Source organism: Canis lupus, chromosome 7 (genome assembly GCF_003254725.2).
Source record: "Canis lupus dingo isolate Sandy chromosome 7, ASM325472v2, whole genome shotgun sequence".
Taxonomy (NCBI): Eukaryota; Metazoa; Chordata; class Mammalia; order Carnivora; family Canidae; genus Canis; species Canis lupus.
In genome coordinates this window covers 8,390,322-8,418,154 of record NC_064249.1, presented here as the reverse complement: position 1 = coordinate 8,418,154, position 27,833 = coordinate 8,390,322, and the positions used below count along the sequence as shown (strand labels likewise).

Genomic DNA, 27,833 nt, shown 5'->3' with positions numbered 1-27,833 from the left:
TGAAAATAATTAATGGTCATATATATATATATATATATGGATCTGATAAATCATATTTTAGATATAAAATATTGTAATATTTAAAAATAAGGGAGAAATTTAAAAGCAAAACTATTCAGTTTATGAATATTCTTCCAGAAAGATAAGTCTATGTTAGACACATAAATGTGAACTCATGAACACATAAGCCTGAAGTCTGCTACCAAAATCCTTGGTTATAAGCCACAGTGAACACTCTTGGTTACATACTCAACAGCCATTTCCAATCTATATAATTTACAAAAGCCTTTTCTTTTATGACTGTTCCTTTTTTTTTTTTAAAAGGATACTTGGTCTTTTTGAAATATATATGTTTATCAAATCCTACTGAATAAACTAATTAGGATTGGTTTTTACTTTCCTTATCATCTCTGCAATATGTACTCTTCTTGGAGGGTAATTTTTTTTTTAATGTTTCTTTATCCTGGGTTTTCTCTTTCCTGTTGGAGGTTTTCCCTTAGTGTCTCCTGAGCTATGCCTGCCTGTTCATATTTAAAAATGCATCACTAAAAGGCTGATCAAAAACTCTCTACTTTTAAATACAGTTTGCTCACTGACTGGCATCAGTGTGATTAGGTGGGGGCCAGGCAATTTCCTCTAAAATATCACTATGAGGTTAAGTAAGGTCTTAGCTTGGAATCGCTGAGTTTTTCCAAAGAAACTTATGATATTCCTAGAGTTACAAGCCTGGCTCTCTTCTTTATGCCAGAAGGGAGATATAACTGCACATTTTACAGATTTGTAGTTAACTATTGCTTTTAATCCCTAGATTCACGCCAACCTCTGCTGTGCTCAGAAGTGTGTATGGTTCTGGGGATCACAACAGTCCTCTCCTTCCTCTGTGTGCAATTTTCACAAGGTTTCCTCCACTTTGCTGATGCCCTGATTCCATTTCTCTGAGCTTGTGGGTACAAATGCCAATGTGTACCAAGAAACAATCCTTGAAGTGGAGAGTACAGGAAGAAGAAATAAATATATGTGGTTAATCCACTATCTTTAACTCTAGGAATAAACAAAGCCATTCCTTGCATTGTCTTCTGGTACTGCCAGTTTAGGTAAACTTGTTTAATATATACTAATACTTGACATATATCTAAGTTTTTAAAGTTCAATAATGTTTTTTAAAGATTTATTTGAGAGAGAGAGAGAGAGAGAAAGAGAGAGAGAGAGAAGGAATCCTCAAGCAGACTCCCCACTGAGCATGGAGCCTGACACACAGCTCGATCCTAGGATCCCAGGATCACGACCTGAGCTGGAGGCAAAGGCTTAACTTATTGAACCACCCAGGCACCCCCTAAAATAAGACTGAATGTTTGTCCCAAGAGAGCAAATTTTTATACTTAAAAGCAAAACTTTACTTATAAGCTACTGATGTGCACTTATAAATAGCGCTAACCTACAGATATTAATCTCAGCAATTCTTTGTATGAAATACTATTCACTATTATTCACTGCCCCTTGCTTACATTTTTAAAGAGAGAGAGACTATGCAACAGAGACCATCTGTAGTCTGTAAAGCCTAAAACAAATGAACTCTCTAGCACTTTACAGAAAGTTTGTCGACTCCTGTTTTAGACACTGAAATGTTAATGGAGGTGGCATCTGTTAATTTTGGGCAGAAACTTGAAGGAACAAGAATTAGTTTGCTGGGTCATCTAACTAGCAGCAAAATTTCAGAAAGAACTTCCTCTATCCATCTGGATCCCGGAGTGAAGACGACACGAAAGAGAGCCCTAACCGAGCTACAGTGGACATGCAGTGCAGTGAAAAAGAAACCTCTTTGTTGATGAAACATTACAAGTTTCAAGGCTTGCTGTCTCAGAATACCCTGGCTTAAACTGCTGGGGACATTTTGCTAAGGAAATATGAGTTACCCAACATGACTGAAGATAATAAAATTGTATTTATTGAAAGAATATTTATAATTCAGACTTTTAAATAATTACTCAAAGTATATTTCAAGACAGTTGTATCTTAAAAACATTCAAGGCCTGAGTTATATTTAGTTCCTGAAAAAAGTTATTTTGCTATTTGTATTGTCAGATTAAACACTTTTTATACTGTTGAATTAAAGGACTTTTGCTTTGGGGTGCCTGGGTGGCTCCTTGGTTAAGTGGCTTACTCTTGATTTTGGCTCAGGTCACTATCTCAGGGTGATGAGATCAAGTTCCGCCTAGGCTCTGCACTGAGCGTGGAGCTTGTTTAAGATTCTCTTCCTGCCCCTTCCTACTCCCCCTAGGCTTATGCACTCTTTCTCTTAAAAAAACAAAACAAAACAAAACAAAACAAAAACCTTTTACTTTCCTCTTTTCCAGATTGCAAATGTTCCTTCTTATTTTGAAACTTGAAAAACACAATGCAATAATTTTTACTTATGGACCAGCACCTAGTGAAGATTGCTAGTGAATCAGAACACTAAATGTCTCCGCACATGAATAAAAAAAATAAACCAAATTAGTTAACAGAGTCACGTTCCTACTTTGTGCCAGATGATGTTTTAAATTCTTTACATGGAATATCTCCTTTAATTCTCACACACATTTTATGAAGCAGCTATTATGGTTACTATTCCCTTTTATGAATGAATAAATGAGGCACAGAGCAGCTGAGTAGTTACCCAAGACCACAAGTCAGGAAGAATTGGGGAACTAAGACATGAAACCAAGGACTGCAGAGCCTCTGTGCTCCCAACCTCCCTGTTATGTAAAACCACACAAATGCAAATATAAACTTGGTCTTGGATGCCTAACAAGTTTCACATTAAAACTGTAGATTTCAAAATAATAATAATAATAATAATAATAATAATAAATAAAACTGTAGATTTCCACTATCTGGTAATTATTTAATCTTTTATGAAAAATCACAAATGAGTTAGTATAGAGAAATATTTTTTATAACTTGAATACAGCTTAAGTGACAATGCCAGCTTTCATTTCAAAGAAAAATATATCTCCCCCAAATTAAGCAAATATGAAAGATGTACTTATAATATATGCTATTTTCTATGAGCTAGATAATATCTTAGTTTTTGAAAAATGAGCCAAGTTAAAGTTTAATTAGTTCACTTTATTTTTTTCACTTTATTTTTTATTGTAGAATATGGGACTATTAAGAGATATATAATTTTGATTATATAAATTATATACTTTGATGATACATCAATCAGATAAAATAAAAAACTGTGTGTACTAAACTTAAGTAGTCTTCAGTTCCTATCAGCTCTACCAGCTTTTTCTGCTAGAAACAATAAAATCAGTACTATTCTAGTCATCAGTTGTCCAAAGTGACAGACTATAAAAAGATCATTGTAATCTGGTAAGATATAGCCTATTTAAACAATGCTAGGTCTAACATTAGATAAAGGAAAGATAAGACATTATTTTTTGTAAGACAAGAAAGTACCTTTTTTTTTTTTTTTTTTTTTTTTTTTTTAAGAACAAGAGAGAGTGCATGAGTGGGAGGCACAGAAGGAAAGGAAGAGAGAGAGAATCATTCCAAGCAGGCTCCACGCTCAGGGCAGAGCCCAACCTAAGCAGGGCTGGATCTCACAACCCTGAGATCACGATCTGAGCTGAAATCAAGAGTCAGGAGCTCAACCGACTGAACCATCCATGCACCATGAGAGTATCTTTATAAAATAGTAAATGATGGCAGAATGATTCAAATTAAATTAAGGATAACTTATTTTATTTCAAGTTAACAACTAATATTTCTAGTCTACAAAGGTTTTCACGTATCTCATTCATTTACTCATCCCAACATTATGAAGTAGTCAGGTCACATATTCCAGTCCTATCCCAGGTGCCAACATGTACACTAAGGAGAATTAGGCTTTTCCCAAGAGTATATCTGCATGCTCAACACTTAGAAATATGCATTTCACTTGAACAGAAGCTTCCAAGTAATGAATAAGCACACATGGCATGTGCAGGATGACCATGCTCATTTTCAGTGATAGAAATCACTTAAATATATCTGCCTAATAGAAGCAGCATCAGGAACTGATATTCAGTCTTATCATGTACTATCATTTTTTGACCAGAATTATTCTTTGCTCTGCATAGAATTAAGTAAAATGTAACTGTCAAATGGATATTTTTTCTGGCTCCTTACAGGTCCCTGCAGAGTCCACAGAACAAATGTTATAATCAGACTGAAAACTCACTAACAGATTTCCTTCAACTTTAATTTTTAAAAATTCAGTTCCTCTGTCCTAGGCCTGTTCAGTATTTAAACTCATATTCCATCCTAAGAACATAAATGCATAAATGTAAAACTGCTTCTTTTCTAAATTAAATTTCAAATTTTCTAGTGAGAAAAACATTTTTGTAATTAGTATTTATCAGTTCTCTTTAAATTCACACTGTATGCCTAAATAGGCATTACTCTAGCAAAGTAGCATTAAACCCTGTCTACTCCAAAATAAATGTCCCGGCAGATAAAACCACAACTCTTTTGGGAGAGGCATCTTCAATACTATTAATTCAGATGGACAAACTATAAGCAAGATCATGAGAGTTGGTTGGTTTATAAAATATATTCTGATAAAATACATTTTCATATTTACCACGTTTTAAAATTAGTACCACTTTAATAAATTTCCCAGTGAAGAACTTACTGTTTTAAATTATCTGTCAAGATTTTGAATGTGAAAATCCTAAAATTAAGGATGTGGGTTTTGCAACGCATCTATCTGTCCATTGGATACTGCCCCGCTATTTGATATGAACGTGATGGAGGAAAATGACTAAGAAAAAACTAAATGTTGCTTCTGTTTGCTATTTCTTTTATCTGTAAAAGGTAGCCCTCAAGAACAACCTCATCCAGTGTTATTGTTCATTAATTATCAGCCACCTACCATATAAAGCACTGTGGACATAACTCTTCTATTATTGTTCAACAACCCAGAAGACAGGGAACTGGTCATGGTAATGCACTAAAGTGCACCTTTAAAGGGAAGTACATATAACTCTTGGTTGGAATGAATGAAGAAGGCATGTATTTAGGATGTCCAATATCTACACCGTCCACAAGAATAATTTTTAAAAATAGTGGTCGATACTTGTAATTTGAAGCTAAATCTTTCCATGATGTTTCTGTAAAGTACACTATATTATCCCTTCTTGCTAATGTACTTTAGAGTGTCCTTAATTATAGAATATGCTGCCCTCCTGAACCCAAATTTATCTGTCATAATCCTTACTCCACTCTAAATTTATCAAATAGTACTATCTTGCTATAAGGCGTTTGTTAATTTCTCTCATTAGTATTACAAATAATTGAAATCAGTATTTTGGAAAATTGCATAAAGTAAACTATAGGAGAAAAGGAACAGAATACCTGTACTTTAGGCTTATTCTTTAATTTTCTAGCTTATTTTTTTAAATGAATATACACGAAACAAGAATGAAGCATAGGTTGGTCTTTAGTAGTTTACAGTTTAGCACTTGGATGACTCAACTAAATGAATCCCACTTGACTTGATGGTCTTTATTCCCTATACTCAATATACAGGACAAACAGTTTAGTCACTGAAATTTTAGTTTTTCCCACTTGATTTTTCTGCATGTTCAAAATTTCTTGAGACATAGGACTTAAACTTGACTTCTTTTTGTCTTGTAAACTAAGAATCTGATTTAAACAGAAAACTTCCTTTTATGCTCTAATTTAACTTCTTTCACTGAAATATTTATCTGATAATTCTTCTTGTGAGACTAGAGCTATTCCTCTCTACTGATAATATATGCTCACCTACTTTGAATAACTGTCTCTAAATAGGTCTGTAACTACTTAGTTTTACACTAAAGTGAGCCATGACTCATATTTGTGTTACCGTCTGGGGACTTGAATCGCACATATGCAGCTTTCTCTCTCATGTAATAACTCTTAAAACTGTGATCATTAGTTTATCATGAAATACCTACTTTAAATTGCTTTAGGATGAAGAAGTGTAATCTACATTTAGAAAATGTAAATTTCTGACAATGGTAATATGTGAATGTAGTGAATATGAAAATAGATGAAGCCAAGTTTAAAGACATTTGCTAATAATACAGACTAAAGTATGATTCTTAGAGGGACACATATTTCAATTATAGAGTACAAGCAATAATTTACCTGTCTTAAAAATTAAAGTCACAGTATAAATATCAAACTAAATTAATTCAGTCTATTAACAAAAAAGATAGGCTATTTTTGAGATATAGGAATTTAGGAATTAAAGGTTGAAATTACGTGTATCTAAAAGAAGATCATCATTTCAGTAAGACATGAGGAAGGTTGATCATTCTAAAAGACTGTGGCATTATACTCCTGAATGGGAAATTATATGAACATGTCCCTTTTTGATTATTTAAAAATAAAATAGGGATCCCTGGGTGGCGCAGCGGTTTGGCGCCTGCCTTTGGCCCAGGGCGCGATCCTGGAGACCCGGGATCAAATCCCACATCGGGCTCCCAGTGCATGGAGCCTGCTTATCCCTCTGCCTCTCTCTCTCTCTGTGTGACTATCATAAATAAATAAATAAATTAAAAAAAATACTTCATGGGATGCCTGAGTGCCTCAGTGGTTAAGCATCTGCCTTTGGCTCAGGGTGTGCTCCTGGGGTCCCAGGTTTGAGTCCTGCACTGGGCTCCCTACAGGGAGCCAGCTTCTCCCTCTGCCTATGTCTTTGCCCCTCTCTGTGTCTCTCATGAGTAAATAAATAAAATCTTAAAAAAATAAAACTCTGTGATGTGTTTCTACTTAATTACCCTAAGATCATGCTTATTGGATTGTAGATCATAAAAGATTCCTAAGAGAGCTGTTTTTAAGGATATTGATACCTATTAGGGAATAATGTTACATGGACCTTAGGAAGAATTTTAGAATGATTGGGTTTACCTGAACAAGTCAATGAAATCAACTTAACAAGTATTCACTGAACACCTACATTCTAGGTTCTATGAAAAGTAAGTATAACTAAAACCATATAAATTAAACACACAGACTCTATTCTCAAAGTATTTAAAATCTAGAAGGAAGACATAGAACAAGTTTGATAAGAAAACGTATGCCTAGCCACAGAAGCAAGCACCAAAGGTAGTAACTCAGAAATAACATGTACCACACGCACCCACTCACCCATCCATCCAACCAACATTGATACAGCAATAACCAGTACTCAATATTTGGTATACAAAGATATGATCAACTAATTTAAATTTATATTAGAAATTATAAAAAAAGAAATGATCTAACACATTTCTATAAAGATGAGACTTAAATTACACTTTAAATATCATCTGAGATTTAAATAGATTCAAATTATAATTGGGATTGACATTTTAGAACAACCAAAACGAAGGCAAGTCCCTGATGATACCAGCCAGGTCTTTCACTTTAACATTCATTCTGTTATTCTCTGCACTTCTTCACTACCACACACTTCCATCAAGCTCCTCCTTTTCTGAATCCTTTCACTATGCCTTCTCGTACTCCTGATAAACCCAATTCTTCCTTGAGGATACATCAACCTCTGTAGACTCTTCATCTTAGTTATTCCCTCATACCTGACGTGACTCAGGGTCAAAAAGCAAAGTTCTCTGTTGCTTTCTCAAATAGTCCTCCTCTGAATTTATAGGGAAGAATAACTATTCTTCTTTAAGACTGATGTCATCCTGTCCTTATCCATAGTCTGTCCTGGACTTTTCCTCTTCATTCCTTAAGAACAATAATCTTTAATTCGATCTTCTTTGACACTTCAATTCTGCCAGTATCTTCTGTGACTTCAATGTCCATGTGGAGAACCCAGCCACCACATGGACATTGAGAGAACCTGGCTTCGCTTAACCAACTTAGCCATCTCCGGTGATTATGCCGCCTATTCCATCTCAGATGCTCACTCTGGACTCTTGCCATCCATTATCAGAACTGAAAGCAATCTCCTCTCACACCACATTCCCATCATTCCATACTTCTTCCTCACTCTATCTGTCCCTTGATATCCTTGGGGTTTTCATTCCTTCCCCTGCATTTCAGTCCCTTACTAGCTTCACTTCTTTCTTCAACTGAGATTTCATGGTCCACAATTTAAATATGTGTCTTCAAAATACTCTTAACATTTTTGCCTCTCTGTTCATCCCAGACCAATCCATGAATGCCCATCTTCAATTAGCCACTCCCCTCATACCCTCCACCACTGATGACATTAGTGGCATCAGTAATGATAAGCATGCCCATCTCTCCTAACCTCAAAAACATCTTTCCAAAAGCCCCACTTTCCAAAAACCATCCCCTCTTCCTTCTTATTTTCAGAGACAAACTTGGTGTAAAAGTTGTCCACATGATTGCCAGTCTCGTTTGGATTTTGCCCTCATGACCCTACCCAAATTGGTCCCTTTAAGACTATCCATTACCTGCATATTCTGAATTCAATGAATAATTTTAATACTTAGATTATTGGTTCCATTAGCAGCATTTGACAAAGCATTTGATTATTCCTTCCTTCATAATTGCTTCTTGGCTTCTGTGATATTTTGTTTTCTCTCTCTTCCTAACTTAGCCCCTTCCTTCTCCAGTCTTTAAGTCCTGGGAGTTCCTGAGGATCTCCTCACCCCTTAGACAAGCCCATCCACTCCCATGTCTACTTACTACAGATGCTATGCATTCACACAGAAATATAATGTGGAACCAGACTTAATGGAAGACAGGTGTCTGGGCACATATAAAGCACCTGTAGCATTACAACTTCAGTTTCATCACGTTTCCTGTAGGTCAGAAGTCCAAATGAATTCAGCTGGGTTCTCTGCTTAGGGTCTCTCATGACTGAAATTGAAGTTTCTGCCGGGCTGGGCTAGTACCTGGAGGCTTTGGCCAAAAGTCTACTTCTGAGCTCATTCAAGATGTGAGCTGAACACAGTGCTTTGCAGCTCTGGGACTTAAGCCCCCATTAATAGTTATCATGCTGTGTACATTATGCTAACTAAATACTGTCTGCTTAGGAAGGGTTGTGTATGTTTGTGAGAGACAGAATAAGGTCTCATTATTGAGAATAAGATCTCAATATTAAAAATTATATTAAGAATCTAGTAAGTTGAATGAGAAATACAACTAGAATGAGGAAGGAGGAGAGGCTATTCTAGGCAACTGTTAACACACAGTAATACAAGGCCAAAAATACACATTCCACACTTGGAAAGAGTGCCATATGAACACAGTTGAGTACGTGAGAAAAATTCCAATTTTAAGAGGGATACACCATGGTAGGAAGGGTAACTATAACACTGTAGCTGTTGGCTATGGCTTAAGAGATCACTAAAACAAGTAAATAATAAACCATATGGCTATTTCTACAATTATCAGCCAGGGTTCCATTCAAAAAAACACTGGTAGCTAACTCTAAGTGAGAGAGTAATTTACGAAAGGAATAGGGAAGACTAAAGAACAGGCTTATGGGTAAGCTTCTCAAGAACAAAGCCTAAAACCATCCTGCAGAACTGTCCTGGTGAGGAAATTCTGCTGCTCCTCGCCCTGGACACTTATGTGTCACGGTCTTTTCTCTCCTGCAATGGTCACTGTCTAGCACCAATACTATTCCTGCACTAGCAAAGCTATTTAAGAATTACTACTGACTCTGAAGATCAGATTCCTCCACCATGAGCCTCATGCAGACATGAGGTGAATGCAGCACCTGATTCTCTGTCCGGTGTGCAATGAGGTTTCCTGGAAATGATTAAGAGTGACAGAGCCCAGGGAGCATGGCTCCTGTCCTAGCTACCAGTCAGACTGGGAAAGTGAACTTCAAGGCTTACCCTTGGGGGGTGGGACTATTTGTTGGGACGCTTTCAACATTAGAAGATGGTTGAAAAGATAGGGAAGAGTAAGAAAACATATCCGAACAAAATGTCAGACATTTGGCATAAAAAACCCACCTAAAATCCACCCACTTTTGTTCTTAACCAACATCTTTTCCAATATATATTAATAGAATTGGAATATCAGAGATGGATGGGACATTTGGTTAAATTCCCTAGTTTTACTAAAGAGGAACCTGATGTCTAAAGTAATTAGATAATTTATCCAAGGTTATAACCACAACTAGTTAGTAAACACAACTCATGTTTTTTCAACCCTGTGTATACTTTCTATCATTCAGTGATCAAACTGTATCTTTATCTTAAGGTTCAACTTAAAGCCTACCCTAAGGTAAACTCGGGATTTATTCCTCAAAAAGTCATTAGGTGATAGTGGTCATTTTTTTCCTCAATGTATTGATCTGATCAGTTCCCCCAAAAATAGCTATAAAGCTCAATGTTACATTGTAGAACTCTATTTTTCTATTATTAGCCATGAAGGTAAACTGTAACTAAGCTTCAAATATGTTTTAATCATAGTATATACATTTTTTCACTGGCTTAAAACCGTCCTTTGCCTAACAGCTCATATTCTTGCAACAACAACAACAAATAATTATTCAAAACTACAAGAATGTTTCATTATGAAAGAACTTCTTACCTATATATTCCATCTTACAGAATTGAAGCTAAAATCACCCATGTAATCCATAATCACATGATTTCTCCATATGGTTAGTACTAAACTGAAGCAAAGGGAACATTAATGCTGTAGCATACACAGAACATACACATTCTAGAAGTATTTTATTGTTATGACAACTGATAGAATTCTGAGTCTTGACCTCAACTGTGTTGTGCCGAACTGTTTCTGGCACAGAAGCCAAAAACAAGCAATGAGATTTTGAGAAGATGGACAGGAAAGAAGGCAAGAGAGAACAATGAAAAATAGGAATTATGTTTGAAAAGTGTGGCAGTGCAGAGAAAAAAATTCTTTAAGAGCAGAAGATGGATAGTTTTATTCAGATTTAAATGCTATGTCTTAGAAGCTGTTTGTCTAGCACTTTTTTCTTTTTGTGAACACGCCTCAGAAATGTATTGTACTGGTTGTCAGAAATAGAGAATTGATGACTGTAATAAGCTAATACACGTAATGTAGGTGTGTACAGAAATAATTTAAGCTTGACCAGAGATAAAATCATATTATTTTCTATGGCTTCCTTTTCTTTGTGTAACAAATATAATCAATACAGAATCGGGAACAGATAATTTGAAGTAAATAAACACAAAATACATACCTCATGATGATACATTCTCTTGTAATTTAAATCAGGTATTTCTCTAAAAGAATGTATTTTTCTATAGGTTAACTAGTCATCACTTAGACCAAATCATGAAAAAGCTTAAAATTCTATCAAGAATTGCAGACTATTCAATTTTATAAAAAATTATCTTTTTCCCTCTGAAATATTGCCTGGAGTTTCTTTTCTCTCTCCTCTGATAAACTGATGCTGTATTTTTAAAAAGGACATTTCCCCAAAATGGTAATCCTACAACTTACAGTTATAACAAGTTATCAATAAAGGCTAAATATTATCCTACAAACCCACGGGATATACTATATTTGTTATCACCTTTTGGTTTTAAAACTGTTGAAATCATCTAGCTAAAATGGTATACTGGAAAATAAATGTAAATGATGGTCCTATAAGATCAAATGCTGTCTGGTATAAATTCAGTGAGCCTCTGATATTGATATTACGCTTATAATTACAAAAGCTTAGAAACAACCCTAAAATATTATATTTTTATTTTAAAATACACATCCAATCTAAAATCTCTGTATTTATATTATAAAAATGATTTTAATTCAATATAACAGAGAGGAATAAATATAATTCATAATTTACATTTACAGCATATTACAGATTTCCTCATAATCTAAATAACTATGTGGTATAATGTATCTCCCCACTTTAAAGAAGCAGTTCAGCACTCCTGTGATTTGCAATGTCTTATGGGAATTTAGTTAAAAATGTGAAGAGAGGGAGAGAGAGACTTGTATATGATCAGAACCTGGAGAAAAAAAGAGAAAAGGGAGAACAGCTCATAGACCAAACTTAAGTATTCTCTCAGATATACTGCAAAATCTTTGTTGAAAAAGGGTACAGAGTATAGCAAGACCAGATTTTCTTTTGAATCTTTAAAAATAATTTCACAGGAGTTCTGGGAAGATAATCAGTCATGACCTGGGCAGCAATATATATCCTATAAAAGCAAATAATTTCAGCAGTATACTAAGTAAGATATGAGGCTAGATCTTGCTGTATCACTAAGTTTTAACCTGGAAAGAAAACAATAAATTCTATAACAAGTTCATTTGATGTCCTAACCAATCATCTAATAAATATTTAACAAAGGAGAAAATGTGTAAAACACTGGACTTGACTCTGTGAAGGATAAAATAAAATACATAAAATTAATCACATATAATTTTCAGGGGCAACTTCTAGAGAATGAGAAGAAATTATACCTACCTATCCAGGGCTTAGAAATTTTCAAAGGATATGATTATTACATAAAAAATGGAAACACTGGTTGGCTTGATCAAGGATTTCTAAAAATTATGTATGTGATATACCACGACACAAACCGTATTCAGGCTATTTGATCAGATACTCACAGAATGATTGTAAGAAGGTTCCAATATCACAGGTAATGACATTTTCCCTTGAAGATTCAATTTTGTTAAATAAAAAATCTTTTCCCCCACAATCTTTTCTTTTTTCATGCGATGTACACCATACAGTCTAAACCGAACTGCATAATTTCCAATCATCTCAGATTCAACATGATTAAATTTGAATGTCTCTGTGAAGACAGGGCATGGTCCTCTCTGGATGCTGGTTTTTGCTCTCTGTTTCTTTATAGGTAGAAGAACAAGGTGTACTTGCCATGAGTTGCCACCTGTCCTGTTATATGTCGGGATATCTGTGACAGCTGTCACTGTTACCAGAAGCTTCTGTTCTTGTGAGTCATAGTCAAAAGTCACATCCAGTGTGCCATATTTAGCTTCTGGCTCAGGATCAAAAGGTTTAGGAAGCTGTGAAGATGATCCTTGAGCTGACATATCCTAAGAAAAGCAAATTTAAATGTTTTCAGTGTTTAACTCTATTATTTAATCTAGCATGTATATAAATACCTGATATTTCTTTAGGAAGATGTGACAACTGTCTTGATTTGCTGTCACAATGAAAGTAATAGTAATTAATAGTTAACTACGATCAAAAGTTACTCTACAGGGCCAGAGTAGTAAAAGTGGTAGGTTAAATTCAAAAACTTATTGTAACAAAGACAAAGAATTTAGCATTGCCCATCACAATTTGAGAAAGTTGGATATACGTCTTTATGATGCGAATTGAAAATATACACTTCAATGTGTATCTCTCTTCTTTTTGTAGGAAACTACTACATCTCACTTCGAACATGATATACAACACAACTGACAGCTCAGTATTTAGGCTGGCAAGAAAGAGGACATAAATATGAGTGCAATGCCATTGAAAATGTTGGCCCCATTTTCAAAGTTTATTCTAAAACGCCCCCATCTGCAACACAATAATAACACATCTAGGCTTGGAAATCAGTGGAAATATGAAATATGAAAGGATAAATCCAAAGGCCTCAAAAATATTTGCAGCCAAACACTTACTTCCATAACACACACAATGTACACTTTAATTTTTAACCTGAATTTTAAAAGCTATGTATTTTCTAATGTTAATTACTGTCGAAAATTGCTGACTACACATTTCCAAAGTTTAAGAAAGACTGAAGGTATATATTTTAATTATAATATTGAAAGAAATCACACCCACTCCACCTGGAGTTGTCTTGCATTCCTGCCAGTCCAGCCCTCTGGAATGTAGTAGGAATTGGCTATTACCGACAGTGCCAAACCCAGGTCTCTGACCTTGCAACTCTACCACTTTGCCCCTTCTAGTATTTTTAGAAATCTTAAATGTCTTTTATTTTGAAATGTGGACCAGTTTTATAATTTCCTGTTTTTGATATGTCCTTAGTGCCTATGGCAGTGGTTACAACTAGCAGGTTCCAGTCTTCCCTTTTTGCCTAAGAACTACTTGAGTTTTAGGTGCAAAAACACTGCCTGGCAAGAGCCTATGCTTCAAAACTTGCCTAATGGCTGCTACACTCATGAGACTTGGCCCCGGTCAATGGGAAGCAAACAGAAGTTATGTGTGAAACATCTAGACCATGTTTACGGAAGAAATCACTTGTCTTTCACCCTCTTTCTCAGTCTTCCCACAAGCAGGCATGCAGGTAGGATGCGTGGCTTTGCCTGGACCACGTGGATTAGGACAGTACTTTAGGGGACAGGAAAGTGATCACAACCAACAACAATGACATCAAAACCCCGGGCCCCTGAATAATGTGGTGAAGCAAAGCCACCTACTCACCCTGGACTATCTTTGATGGTTTTTAGCCACTGTATTGGTCTCTTGTTAAAGCAGCTTAACATGTACCTAACTATGGCACTACAGGTCAGGCCATGTTTTAAGTGGGGTTGGGGGTGGGGATGTAGTAGAGAACCAGAAATAGTCAAGTCTTTACATGATAAATCTTACATGTCTAACTATGTTCTATGTTGACCTGGTTGGTACCATGTAGGAAAAAAAGAAAGATAACAAACGAAGAACAATATTTCTTATTGAAGAATTCAGGGTTTTTTAAATGTAATATGATGAAATCAGGGTAAACATATTCTTACTCTGTCAAAAAAGTTGACAGCCTAGAGCACAATGTTTCAATGTATGCCACTTTGTAATTGGTAATCAAAGATGATTAATTACATGGCTTGATTTTTCAATGAAATACTTTCTAAAATAGTATCATAATAACTACGGTTTTCAAGGAAGTAAAAATTTCATAAGGTCCCAGAGAGGGTTAAAAGGGGGGTCCTTTACAGATAAAAACTGCTATTTGGGTTCTGTGACAGGCAACTAGAAAATAATTCTTCCTTTCAAGGGGTCTGAATTACAGTTTTGAATCAGTATGAGCTAGCAATAGGTCATTAATAGAGTTTGTGACCTCCGTGCCAGGGAACTTTCTGGAACCCTCACTCCTACCCCAGTTCAGTCATGTATGTGGACGGGTTCTAACACAGCTAATATCCTGGATAAAACAAGAGGAAAGTAAGAATTTTCTATTTGATAAATAACATCTATTAAAGGAACAGTAGGAAGCAAAATAAACTTGAAAAAACACAAGATTGGACTCAATACTAACGGGCTATAAAAGCATCTAGATGCTGATATAATGTGCATTTGCAGTATTTGAATATATTCCATTCTTCTGTAGAGACACAAAAACAAGCAGGATAGAAGAGACTCATAAGTGTTAGCAGAGAGCAAGCTGGCAGCCTCTGAAATATGGGCAAAGCTCAAAGGCTATATTAACTATAAATAATGAATAAGGCAGTAATTTGAGAGACAGGCAAAATTCAGAAGATAGAGTAAATACAGACAGTAACTACATTAATAACTCGAATATATGCCAAAGATAGATCAGTAAGTCAAAAATATCACAGAAAAAATGAGTTCTACCTAGAGAAAGGGTTGTTAGGCCCACCCCATGATCCTGTCACCTCTGTGCTAATAGCTCTGTCACCCATGTGTTCCTTATATGGAGATGCAAATTAAAAAGTCTAACTGGCAAGTATCACCAATGACCAGAAGTACTTGTCCCTGCATCTCTCCCAGAAAGCCAGGTTTTTGGCCCATGGCACCCCTGTTCAAATCTCAACTCGTGGGCACCTGGCTGGCTCAGCAGGAGAGCGTGCGACTCTTGATCTGGGTGTCATGAGTACAAGCCCTGCACTGGGTGTACAGATTATCTACAAAAATCTCAACTCTTGTCCTAGTTACCACACCGTATAAAGGAAACAATGATGGGGCAGAAAGAGGGACAGGGCATCTGGGCATTACCTAAATCAAGGCTCACACAGTGTGTTCCTGCCACCTGTACCTACTGGCAGCCTATCCTAAGTGTGGTAACCTATCTCATCCTGCTCCTCTTACTTCTTGCTTTATATCTGAAATAGGTTAACACATACGCACACGTACACACACACACACGTAATCTGAGCATATGAATTCGGTCCACGAGTCCTCTGAAATAGCTTCCCTGGTGGTGTACTGGGAGAGTACCAACACATTGACGTAATTTCCCACGCAATGATTTAGGTCAGGAGGGGCAACAGAATACAGTTGGTTAGAGCACTGTTTTTGCAGTCAGGCACACCTGGGTTTGGATGACAGCTCCACCATCTGAGAGGTGCATATACGTGGGCAAACTGCTTCGCTCTCTGAGTCTTAATGTTTTCCTTTGTAAAATGGAAATAACCTCCTGAAGATGATGTTACTAAAATGAAATGTGCTGACTGGAAGGCTTATAGCAAAGCTGCTGGCATAATCGTTGCCAGCCATCACTGTTGTTAATTCTGCAATCCAGGCTTCACTCCTAGCTTGCTGGCTATCTATCCAGTGTGTAAACCTCTAGAATTACGGTCTCATATATGTTCAGGCACAGGGCACAGAGAAATATTCTTTGCAGAAAATCATGAAATATTGATGTATTAAACTGAAAATTCCAGTGTGGAATTTTCTCCTAAGTTAGATACAATATTAGAATGGTAGAAATAGTAGAAAAGTAGTAACAGATAAAATGTGGGTTTAGAAATCAGGTAAGAAAAAAACCTAAAAACTAAGGGAATTCTGTTCATAGCTCTACTTCCATTATTTAATTTTGACAACAGATGAAAATTCATCCAGTAAGAACACTGACACACTACATATTATGAAATGTTGTCTGGGAAAAAAGTTGTAAAAACCTGCAATCTAAAAGAAATAGTTCTTAAAAGTACATACCACCTAACGGAAACCTTTAAGTTACCTTTATGGTTATCATCATAAAAGGAAGATTAAAACAAATCGTTTTAAGAACATGGAAAGACTTCAAAAGTTCAACACACCTATTTTTGTTGTCATTTTCACACTTTGGTTTCAAAACAGGAAATAAAACACAACCAACCAACTCTAAAAGCATGATGCGTTCAAGGTTCATTAGTAAAGCTGAGCATCACTTACCCCTTCCATATTCCATGATATGAAAATGCAAAAACATTATTTTTGGAAAAACCCACAAAACATGAGTGAGTGACCCCCCAAAGTAAAAATATCCAAAATAAAAGAATTAAAAAAATAAAAAGCACAAAAATAGGGACCTCAAGATGAAAAAAGCAGGTAAGTAATTCCAGAATGTTTTGTATAAAACGTGAAAATAAAAACAGACCTATTTTGAGGTTGAAACTGGGGTGTGTGGGGTGTGTGGGGGAGATAATGGTTCAGTATCTCATGAATTACTCTCCTTTTCTTCCCTTTGGGGAAAAGAGGGGGGTGGGTGAAGAATGGTGGGGACAGTCCTGATAAGTCTGCAGGATAAAGATGAGATCAAGGATAATACTGGTACCGTAAGCCACAAGGGACAGGACAGTGGTCAAACCTTCTTACCAAGAGGAGCTGCACAGGATTATCATCCTCCAGTAACATCCATGTAAAAAGCTCTGTGTGCTGTGTTACTTACTTCAGGGCTCAGGACGGCAGTGCTGTCACTTGGAACATCTTCTTCGTATCCTTTATTAGGAAAACTTTCTACTTCATGACCTGTGCTTCCTTCACTTGGGCACTTGTTATATGAGCATCTTGGACTGTTGCTGCAGTGGGAAAATTCACATTTACTGTCCCCAATTTCTGAGGGCGTACATGAGAGATGGGGAGAACCACTGTCATCCTGATATGGTGGTGGCTGCAATTCATCCAGTGGGGGTGTTCTTCTCATTCTCTGAATGCAGTTTCCTGACAATGATTAAGAATCTGGTCACTGTTTCCAGTTAGCCTCAACATGCAGTACAGTCCACAATTACTGTATATAACTTAAAAAAATGGATTAAAAAAATTTGTGGCAAGGTAACTATTAGACCCACTCATGAGTTTCTTTCTTCCCTGAGAGGTGCAGAAATAAAATAGTCTGGTTTCCCACTCCTCTCCTGCACAGTAGGATTAGGAAACATAAAAGTCACATACTCGGAGAAATGCTGGTATATACCATAAAAAATGGGAGAGTGGTAAGTTTTAGGGAAACAGCTTATTTACTTAGGTCTTTCTTTCACAACAATTTGAAAGCATGCATATATTTTACACACTCCCCTATGATGTGTGGCCTCTCTCGCCACTCGAGGTACAACAAACATAAAAGTGTCATTTGTTTTCTTCAACTACTGAGATGAACTTAAACTTGCAACCAGCTCAGCAGTGTCAGAAACGTTCTTTCACATTCACCCTCAAGCCGGAATCCTACAATGAAGTGCACTGTGAATCCAGGCCTAATCCCCATCGATGAGCAGAAACCAGATACAGCATTTGGCCTTGTCTCCACCATCGGGTGGCCACTGCCTGCCCCACCGCACCCTGCATCCCCACTCCTTCTAAAGCACGGCTCCACCTTGTCTACAGCAGGCATCGCTACCACCAGCAATGAATCTGAAACCACGTTTTCTTTCTGTCTTAAATGATCCTTTTAATTTTTACCTCAATGATCTGTCTCAGCAACTCAGAATAAATACGTCTGTGAACAGGAGAGAGGTGGGGGAGGTGGGAGATGTAAAAAAAAAAAAATAGAGTTGACTATACAATTTAAGAGTAGCTAAGTCTCTGCAGATAAATCCTGAATGCAGTATCAGGTATGAAATTTAAACACTGCTCATTTTTTCTTTTAATGGACTGTGAATCTCCGTTTTTAAAAGGGGCCCTGAAAAAAAAAGGTATTTTGTATTATAATTCTTATAATGGAGTTCAGTTCAAATGCTCAATAGGTCTTCTGTTCTTCCTAAGACAGTAAAACTTTACATAAGAAATACAAAGCTCATTTAAAAATTATCACAATGCCTGGTTCAAATGAAAAATATTAATTTGCATGAACTTAGCACAAATTTACATATCTGTTCAGAAGCCCTAATTTTAGAAAAAGAAAACTAAATGTCTTACCTAGTCAGTCTAACATATAACTTTGGTTTATAAGACGTAAGAGATAAAAAAGTTACTGAATTAACATACTGGAAGCTAAATTTGAGAAGGAAGATAGATTGAACTGATATACTGCACTTAGTAACAAAGAAAACACAATATCCCATACTTCAGAGAGGGGCTTCCAGGAGTAGCAAATAAAACACAATATCCCAGATTTCAGAGAGGGGCTTCCAGGAAACCTTTGGTTTTCCTGATAAAAGCAGGCAGAGCTGGCATGCCCTTTTTGTTCTTTCTCCTTCCTCCTGCCTGGAGCTGCTGCTACCATCTTGTAACTACCGAGTAACAAGCATGACAATAAGAGCTAAGGAAGAAGAAGTAGAAAGATACAAAGTATCTGGGTAACTGAAACATTACTAAGTAGCTATCTTTAAACTTCTAGAAGCCTGAGACAAAACCCTCTATGTTAAAAAACGTAACAACAAAACACTGATAGTTGGATTTTCTGTTGTTTCCAAATATATTCTCTACTGATACTTTTAAAATTATTTAACCAATATCTTCCCCTCATAAAAATGTATATTTAACCAGCCATTGAATTATAAATTAAATGATAATACCTAATATTTGCTGTAACATTAAGTCAATTAAAAATTTCCCAATGTAGTGGTTTTAGGAGTCAGCCTACCATCTTTTCCTTTACCTTTATTATTTAAAATTTATAATTTTTTTTAAAGATTTCATTTATCCATTCATGAGAGACACAGAGAGAGAGGCAGAGACATAGGCAGAGGGAGAAGCAGGTTCCCTGCAGGGAGCCTGATGCGGGACTCAATCCCCAGACCCTGGGATCACGACCTGAGCCAAAGCAGACACTCAACTACTGAGCCACCCAGGTGCCTCAACCTTTTTATTTATTTATTTATTTTTTTTTTTAAAAGAAAGGGGATCCCTGGGGGGCTCAGTGGTTTAGCTCCACCTTTGGCCCAGGGCGTGATCCTGGAGTTCCGGGATTGAGTCCCACATTGGGCTCCCTATGTGGAGCCTGCTTCTCCCTCTGCCTGTGTCTCTGCCTCTCTTTCTCTTTGTGTGTCTCTCATGAATAAACAAATTAAAAAAAAAAAGGTGATTTTTCTCAGATCTCAGATTGCTCAGCTTATTATCCCACAGATCGCACTGGAAAGAACTGGGTACATACCTATTCCTCAAACCATTTCTTTTTTTTTTTTTTTTTTTTTTATGATAGTCACAGAGAGAGAGAGAGAGAGAGAGGCGCAGAGACACAGGCAGAGGGAGAAGCAGGCTCCATGCACCGGGAGCCCGATGTGGGATTCGATCCCGGGTCTCCAGGATCGCGCCCTGGGCCAAAGGCAGGCGCCAAACTGCTGCGCCACCCAGGAATCCCCTCAAACCACTTCTGATGGGTGAATGGGATTACCATAATTCACTTAGATTAATTAGAAGCTATCAAGGTGAAGATGGAGATGCAGTCAGCTTCAATGTCTGTATCTACATGGAAGAGGGTAGATGCCACTCACCAAGGAAAAAAGAGAGAGGATTTAAATGAATAAAATTAGATATGAAGATGGAGACATTACAACTGATACTACAGATGCAAAAGAGCATATAAGATTACCATGAACAACTATATACCAACAAACTGGACAACTTAGAAGAAACAGATATATTTCTAGAAGCATACTAGCTACCAAATCATGAAGAAATAGAAAATCTGAACAGACCAGTAACTAATGAGGAGATTAAACCTGTAATCAATAACCCCAACAAACAGAAGTCCAGAGCCAGATGGTTTCATTGAAGTAGAAAAATTAATAATAACTCTTCTCAAATTCTTACAAAAAACAGAAGAGGAGAGAACACATCTCAGCTCATTTTACCAGGCCAGCGTTACCCTGATACCAAAGCTAGACAAGGACATTACAAGAAAACAACAGGCCAATATCCCTAGTGAATATAGATGCAAAAATTCTTAACAAAATATCAACAAACCAAATTCAACAATACATGAAAGGCATCATACAGCACCATCAATTGGGATCTATCCCAGGGATTCAGAGGTGGTATAACATCTACAAATCAACGATGTGATATAATGCATTAACAAAATAAAGAATAAAAATCATATGATTATCTCAGTAGATACAGAAAAAGCATTTGACAGAATTCAACATCCAGTCATGATGAAAACTCTCAAGTAACTGGTAGACCAGCTGAGCAACTGGTCTCTCGAGTAGAGAGAGAATGTTAGTCAACATAATAAAGGCCATATATGACAAACCTACAGCTAACAGTATATTCAACAGTAAAAAGCTGAAAGCTTCTCCTCTAAGATAAGGAACAAGACAAGGATGCTGACTTTTACCACTTTTATTTAACATAGAGTTGGAAGTTGTAGCCAGAACAATTAAGCAAAAAATAAATAAATAAAAAATTCAAAAAGGCACCCAAGTTGGAAAAGTAACTATAAATCTTTTTTTCTTTTTTTTTTAATTTATTTTTTATTGGTGTTCAATTTACCAACATACAGAATAACCCCCAGTGCCCGTCACCCATTCACTCCCACCCCCCGCCCTCCTCCCCTTCTACCACCCCTAGTTCATTTCCCAGAATTAGCAGTCTTTACGTTCTGTCTCCCTTTCTGATATTTCCCACACATTTCTTCTCCCTTCCCTTATATTCCCTTTCACTATTATTTATATTCCCCAAATGAATGAGAACATATAATGTTTGTCCTTCTCCGATTGACTTATTTCACTCAGCATTATACCCTCCAGTTCCATCCATGTCAAAACAAATGGTGGGTATTTGTCGTTTTTAATGGCTGATTAATATTCCATTGTATACACATACCACGTCTTCTTTATCCATGGATGAAGATATATAGAAACACACACACACAATGGACTATTATTCAGCCACAAAAAAGAAGAAAATCCTGCCATTTGTGACAACACAGATGAGCCCTGAGGGTGTCCTCATGACCCTCAGAATGGGGTATTTCACTTATACTAAGTGAAATAAGTCAGATGAAAGAGAAAAATACTATATAATGTCACTTATATGTGGAATCTACACCATCAAAATGATGATGCCCTACTATTACTTTTTCCCTAATTTTACGACCTAATTCCACATCCTATTTTGTGGAAATGTTATATGCATCGAAGGGCTCACACATGGAAATATTTTAAACATTTTATATTACCATCTGCATTTTGTAGAGCACCCACAAAAGATGGCAAATTATCTTCCTACCTTATTAAAAAAAAAGCCAGGAGGCATGCATATCTGGAATATGACCTGTAGTTTTTAACATATTTAACAGTGGTTTTCCAAGTTTCAGAACCTCAGCTCTAGAAAGTAGTGAACATTCTACATCTACAGATTTCAGTTTTCAAGTATCTGTGGAAATTTGCCAAAATTGATCACATACTGTACAAGGACTTAAGGCTTGACATATTTCACAAAACTGGAAGTATAAAGATGTTTTCTGACCACAATGAAATTAAACTAGAAATCACAAACAAAAATATAACTAAAAAAAACTACTGAAATCTAGATAAAATAACCAGAAATTAAAATACACTTTTAAGTAATCCATGGGCAAAAGAAGAAATCACAAGAGAAATTAGAAAATGTACTGAAAATAATGACAATAAAAATAATCTGTAAGTATTGTGGAATGTGGCTAAAACCATGCTTAGAAGGCAAATTTCAGGCCTAAGTGTGTATGTTGGGGAGGGCAGGGGGAGGTGAGGAAGGCTGAAAACAAGGACCTACTCATTTCAGGAAGTTAAAAACTTAAAAAACAAACAACTTAAACTCAAAGAAAGGAGTAAGAATTAAATAATAAAGAGCAGAAATAAAATAGGAAACATACACTCAATAGAGAGCATTAGTAAACCAAAATAAAATTCATTGAGAACACTAATGAAATTGATAAATTGCGGAAGAGACTAGTCAGAAAGAGAAAGAGAGGTGGTATTAATATCAGGAATAAAAAAGAAGACATCATTTCAGACCCTTCAGGTATGTAAAAGATAGCAAGCTTTTCTTTTGTCTTTTCCTTTTTGAAAATTTCAGTCCTAAAGCTTATCAACGGGGTGGAAGTAGGCAGCAGTCTGCCCAGGAAGCTGTGATGGCCCAGAGCCCTATGTCAGAGCCCGGGTGGGATGAGGAGGTGGTTTACCTATGGGAGAAGCCCAGCATACTATCTTGGAGCCCAAGAGACACGAGAAGGGCATCCATGTCCATATAGGGGGTTGAGGTGTCGCAGCTTAAATGGGGTAAAGAGGCCACCTAACCATGGGGTACCCTTAAACAGCATATGAAACCCAAGCTGGGTGAGAAATGCCCAGCATAGAGAGCCAGAGCCTCAAGAGGGTGAGGCAGCCTGGCATAGGCAACAAAGCCCAATGGGGGTGAGCAGAGTGTCTTCAATGAAGGAAGTAAGGGGTCAAAGCCTGAGTAGGACCAGAGCCATGGAGAAGGGGACTGGCGTGGTTTGTCAAAGCCCAGTGAGACTGACAGGGGAACCAACAAAGAGGTATGCCTGGTCAGAGTGGAAGGCACCAGAACAGTTGGCCTGACACAGGAAAACCAGACCCTAAACAGGATGGAAAGGTAACCATGTAGGAGGTTAACCTGGAGTGTGGTGTTAGAGCAAGTAGGGTGAGGAAGACAACTGTGTGGGGTATAGGGAGAGTCCTGGAGCATAGTGCCAGACCCCACGCAGGAAGTCAGAGCTTTGGTAGGGTGGTGAGGACATCCAATGTTGATGGTAAGCTGGTCTGGTGTATCAGAACCCACATTCTGAGGGTCATGAGGACATCCACAAGTAGGAAAGGCTACAGGAGATATCAGAGCCCAAACAGGGTGAGGGGGCATGCATGCAGACTGGGGGTGGGGGGATAATCGAATAATAAATATGTTAAGTTTAATGGAAGCCAGGTCTGTCTCTCAGTGTTGGAAAAAGAAGTTACAAATATTGGAATGGGAAAAATCTAGAACTGTGTTCTTGGATGGAACTGAGGATATTAGTGTAAACTCAGCTTTTAAACATAATGTAAATTTGGCATAAATATGCATATAATAGCATACACATATACACACCCATTCCTAAGTATCCTAGCTCTGTCCAATGAGAGGGTTTAAGAACAACATCTCAGCAGAGGCTCTTGGGTGGCTCAGCTGATTAAGCGTTCAACTCTTAATCTCAGCTCAGGTCTTGATCTCAGGGTTTTGAGTTCAAATCCTGTGTTTAAGAAGCTCAGCTAGAAGCTGATCAAGAAGTATGATGGCTTTTTGGCTTCAGAATCTCTGCTCAAGCAGATCCCATGAATCCTGGGCCCAGGCCTGAGTAAGGTTGGCAAGTTCTCTTCCTCGCTGACCCACAATGAGAACATGGTGGCCAAAGTGGATGAAGTGAAGTCTACCAGCAAATTCCAGATGAAGAAGGTGCTGTGTTTGGCAGTGGCCCTGGCCATGTGAAGACGACAGATGATGAGCTTGCGTCTAACATCCACTTAGCTGTCAATTTCCTGATATTATTTTTCAAGAGGAACTAGCAGAACATCCAGGTTTTATACATCAAGAACACTATGGGCAAGCCCTAGTGCCCGTACTAAGGCACAGTTTACCATTAAAAAAACAAAAAAAACCCAAAAAAACAACAACACCTCAAAAGCAGTGTACACACCTAGTGCCCAGATCTTGACTTCTAAATGAATTCTTTGCTAAAAGGAACCAGGACTCCATGAAGAAACAGCAAATTTCAGGGCTATGAAAGAAAGCTGAGAGTAAGAATATATTCAAAGAATGATGGGGGGGATGCTTGGGTGGCTCAGCAGTTGAGCATCTGCCTTTGGCTCAGGTCGTGGTCCCAGGGTCCTGGGACCGAGTACCACATCGGGCTCCCCGCACGCAGCCTGCTTCTCCCTCTGCTTGTGTCTCTGCCTCTCTCTCTCTGTGTCTCTCATGAATAAATAAAATCTTTAAAAAAAAATGATGGGGACATGTCAAAAAAGCAGAGAAGCCAGCCTGAAGGGTTTGCAGTGAACAAATCCCACAATTTGAGCTTCACAATAGTTGAAGTAACTGATTATAACACATTGAGGAAAAGAGGAAAACTTGAGTCCAACTAGATGTAAATATATGAATAAACTGAAAGAATTTTTAACAATAGATTATATACATAGTTACAAAGTACTTGACTATCAAGAGTATATACTTCCTTAACAAAGATCAAAGTGAACAATATGAGTAACACAATAAATCAAAGTGTACATCACCTGACAGGATGCAATGAGGAACAAGCACCACTTCCTTGGTCTTCCACTTACAGATGCATAACCTGAATCTAATCATGAGAAATATCAGACAAACACAGATATTCTAGAAAATAACTGGCCTATAATCTTCCAAAAGGAACAACTGAACAACTGGTCTAGCTTGAACGGACACTAAAGAGATAGGACAATGCATGATTTTGAACTAGATTCTTTTGCTATACAGACATTATGTGGACAATTGTTGACCATGAATGGATTCTGAGGATGAGATGGCATTAATAAAGCAATGTTAATGTCTTTATATTTATGATCATATTATGGTTGTGTAAGAGAATATTCTTGCTTGTAGAAAATATACACTAAAGTATTTGTGGGTGATAAAGCATCAGGTCAGCAGGCCACTTACTCTGAAACAGCTCAAGGGGTAAAAAGGATTTTGTACTATTTTTCTAACTTTTGTTAATTTTGTGAGGGTTTACAAAAATTCTCCATAAAAAGACACCATCATATCTTGAAAATTTGAAACTCTTATGATATGAATTCCTGAAGAAATAAAACCTAAACAGATCCAAGAGGATACAGGAAAATTATACAATCTTATGCCTATTACAGAAATTGAATTTGTATTTTAAAACCTTCCTAACAAAGAAAAGTCCAGGCCCACGTGGCTTCACTGGTAAATTTACCACTTAAGAAAAATCACCAATTTTATACAAAATATTTTAGATAATATAAAAAAAGAGGGAACGCTTGTGAAATTATCTTCTGAAGCCAGCACAAACTTGACACCAGATAAAATATCTTACAAGGAAAGAATAAGCCAATCCCTCGTATGAACACAGACATAAAAATTCTACACAAAATATTAGCAAATGAACCCCAAATCACATAAACAGGGAACAACATCACAACCAACTTGGGTTTATACTAGGAATAAAGAGCTATTGTACAAATGAAAGGTGGTCGAAAACTGATCTAATGTACTGGATAAAAGAATAAAGGTAAAAATTAATGTGATAACTGTGACCAATTTTTAAAAAGCATTTTTTTCAAAAGCACCTGATAAAACTCATTATCCACTCATGATAAATCTTTGCTCTGCACAAGTGAGGGCTAGAAGGGAATTTCTTTTATCCCATAAAGGGTATCTTTGAAAGTCCTATTGCAAACATATTTAACGGTGAAATGTTGAAAGCTTTACCTCTGATATCGGGAATGAGACAAGGATGACTATTATCACCACTTCTATTCAACAATGTACGGGAAGTTCTGGCCATTGCAATAAGTGAGAAAAAAAAAAGTAAAATTGTTATTACTCTCAGATGTTGAATGAGATAAAGAAATCTCCAAATACTTTAGGGATAATCTATTAGAGTTAGTAAATAAACTTAGCAAGGTCACTGGATATGGTATCGATGTAAAAAAAAATCAAATTTGTACACATATGAATGAAAAATTAAAAAGTGAAATTTCAAAACAATCCCACACATAATGGTAACCAGATAACACCAAATATCTAAGAATAAATCTAAGCAATCACTTTGCTGTTATTTTTCCAGTCTGGAGGTTTATAATTAAAATGTATACTCTTAGCAACTGGCAAAATCCGCACTTCTGCTTTCAGTGCAATGGCTACATGGTACAGGAAGGGACTGCTAGAAAGCCCCTGAGCTTCCTTTCTCTAGCAACAAGTCATCCCATGAGAAAAGGAGAGATTAGCCTACCATCAGAGATTTGAGACTTGCAAGTTTGTCTTCACTAGTTTGGTCACTGTGAAAATTAATAAGCTTGAAAAAATGATGGCAGATTATCATAAACTTCTAATTAGAAGATGACTTTAACTGTAGTTGCCACTCCAGATGGAATCTCCTTATTAAGCAAATTAAAACAGCCTTGGTATTTGATAAGTAGCTTTTACGTAGCAAATGCTTTTTCCTTTGTAACAATCCAGAGGGAACAAAAGTAACATGTTGTTTTCACCTGGCAAAGACAGCAATACTTCTACTTCCCAGCTTCAGGGAAACATAGAATAAAATATTCTTGTTCTATGCCACAATCTGCTCTGCAGAGACCTTGGCTGCCTCAACATTCCCTACTCCCTCCCCTTGATCCCCCTCTGAATGACAGCAAGCTATTTGGCCCCGGAGAGTAGAAGTGTTGAGAGGTTGAAGTGCCTTGATAAAACACACACGTGTGACAAAACTGAGAACTCAATCTTGTGAAAATACAGGGGCTTGCCTCCTCAATAAAGTGCCTGAGGATACAGGAGTGTGATGGAATATTCCTCCCAAAGTCAAAGAGAATTTACTACCCCTTGTCCGTGTCCCACTAAGGAGGAGACAAAAAGTTCGGTTGGCCTTTTTATATTCTGAAAGCAGCACATTCTGTATTGGAGTATACAGCCTTGATCCCTCTATAAGGTAAATAAAAAGCTTTCAGCTTTGAGTAGCACCCAGAGCAGCATAAGTCTTTCCAAATGATCAAGGGTACCGTGGAGTAAGCTTTACACTTGACCTTTAAAGACTCAGAAACCAAATGGTCTTCAA

The 27,833-nt window shown here is 37.0% G+C and overlaps 1 protein-coding gene and 1 long non-coding RNA gene across 7 annotated transcripts in view; one reads left to right on the top strand and one right to left on the bottom strand.

The window, feature by feature from the left end:
* The window catches only part of SYT14 (synaptotagmin 14), a 210,706-nt gene that overhangs the window by 55,188 nt on the left and 127,685 nt on the right, over nucleotides 1–27,833 (bottom strand). For 5 of the 6 annotated variants that reach the window (XM_049112073.1, XM_025429834.3, XM_049112074.1 and 2 more), the window contains 2 exons: nucleotides 17,538–17,809; nucleotides 12,559–13,008 (listed from right to left, as the gene is read on the bottom strand). In XM_049112073.1, coding sequence (XP_048968030.1) covers nucleotides 12,559–13,008; nucleotides 17,538–17,809 — 722 coding nt within the window. Of the gene's footprint in view, nucleotides 1–10,536; nucleotides 13,009–17,537; nucleotides 17,810–27,833 lie in introns of all 6 variants that reach the window. The other variant, XR_007411798.1, reaches the window with a different exon arrangement.
* Nucleotides 12,377–14,478, top strand: LOC112648356 (uncharacterized). Its single transcript, XR_003128945.3, has 3 exons — nucleotides 12,377–12,590; nucleotides 12,807–12,905; nucleotides 13,337–14,478. It is a non-coding gene; the product is annotated as an uncharacterized LOC112648356 (long non-coding RNA).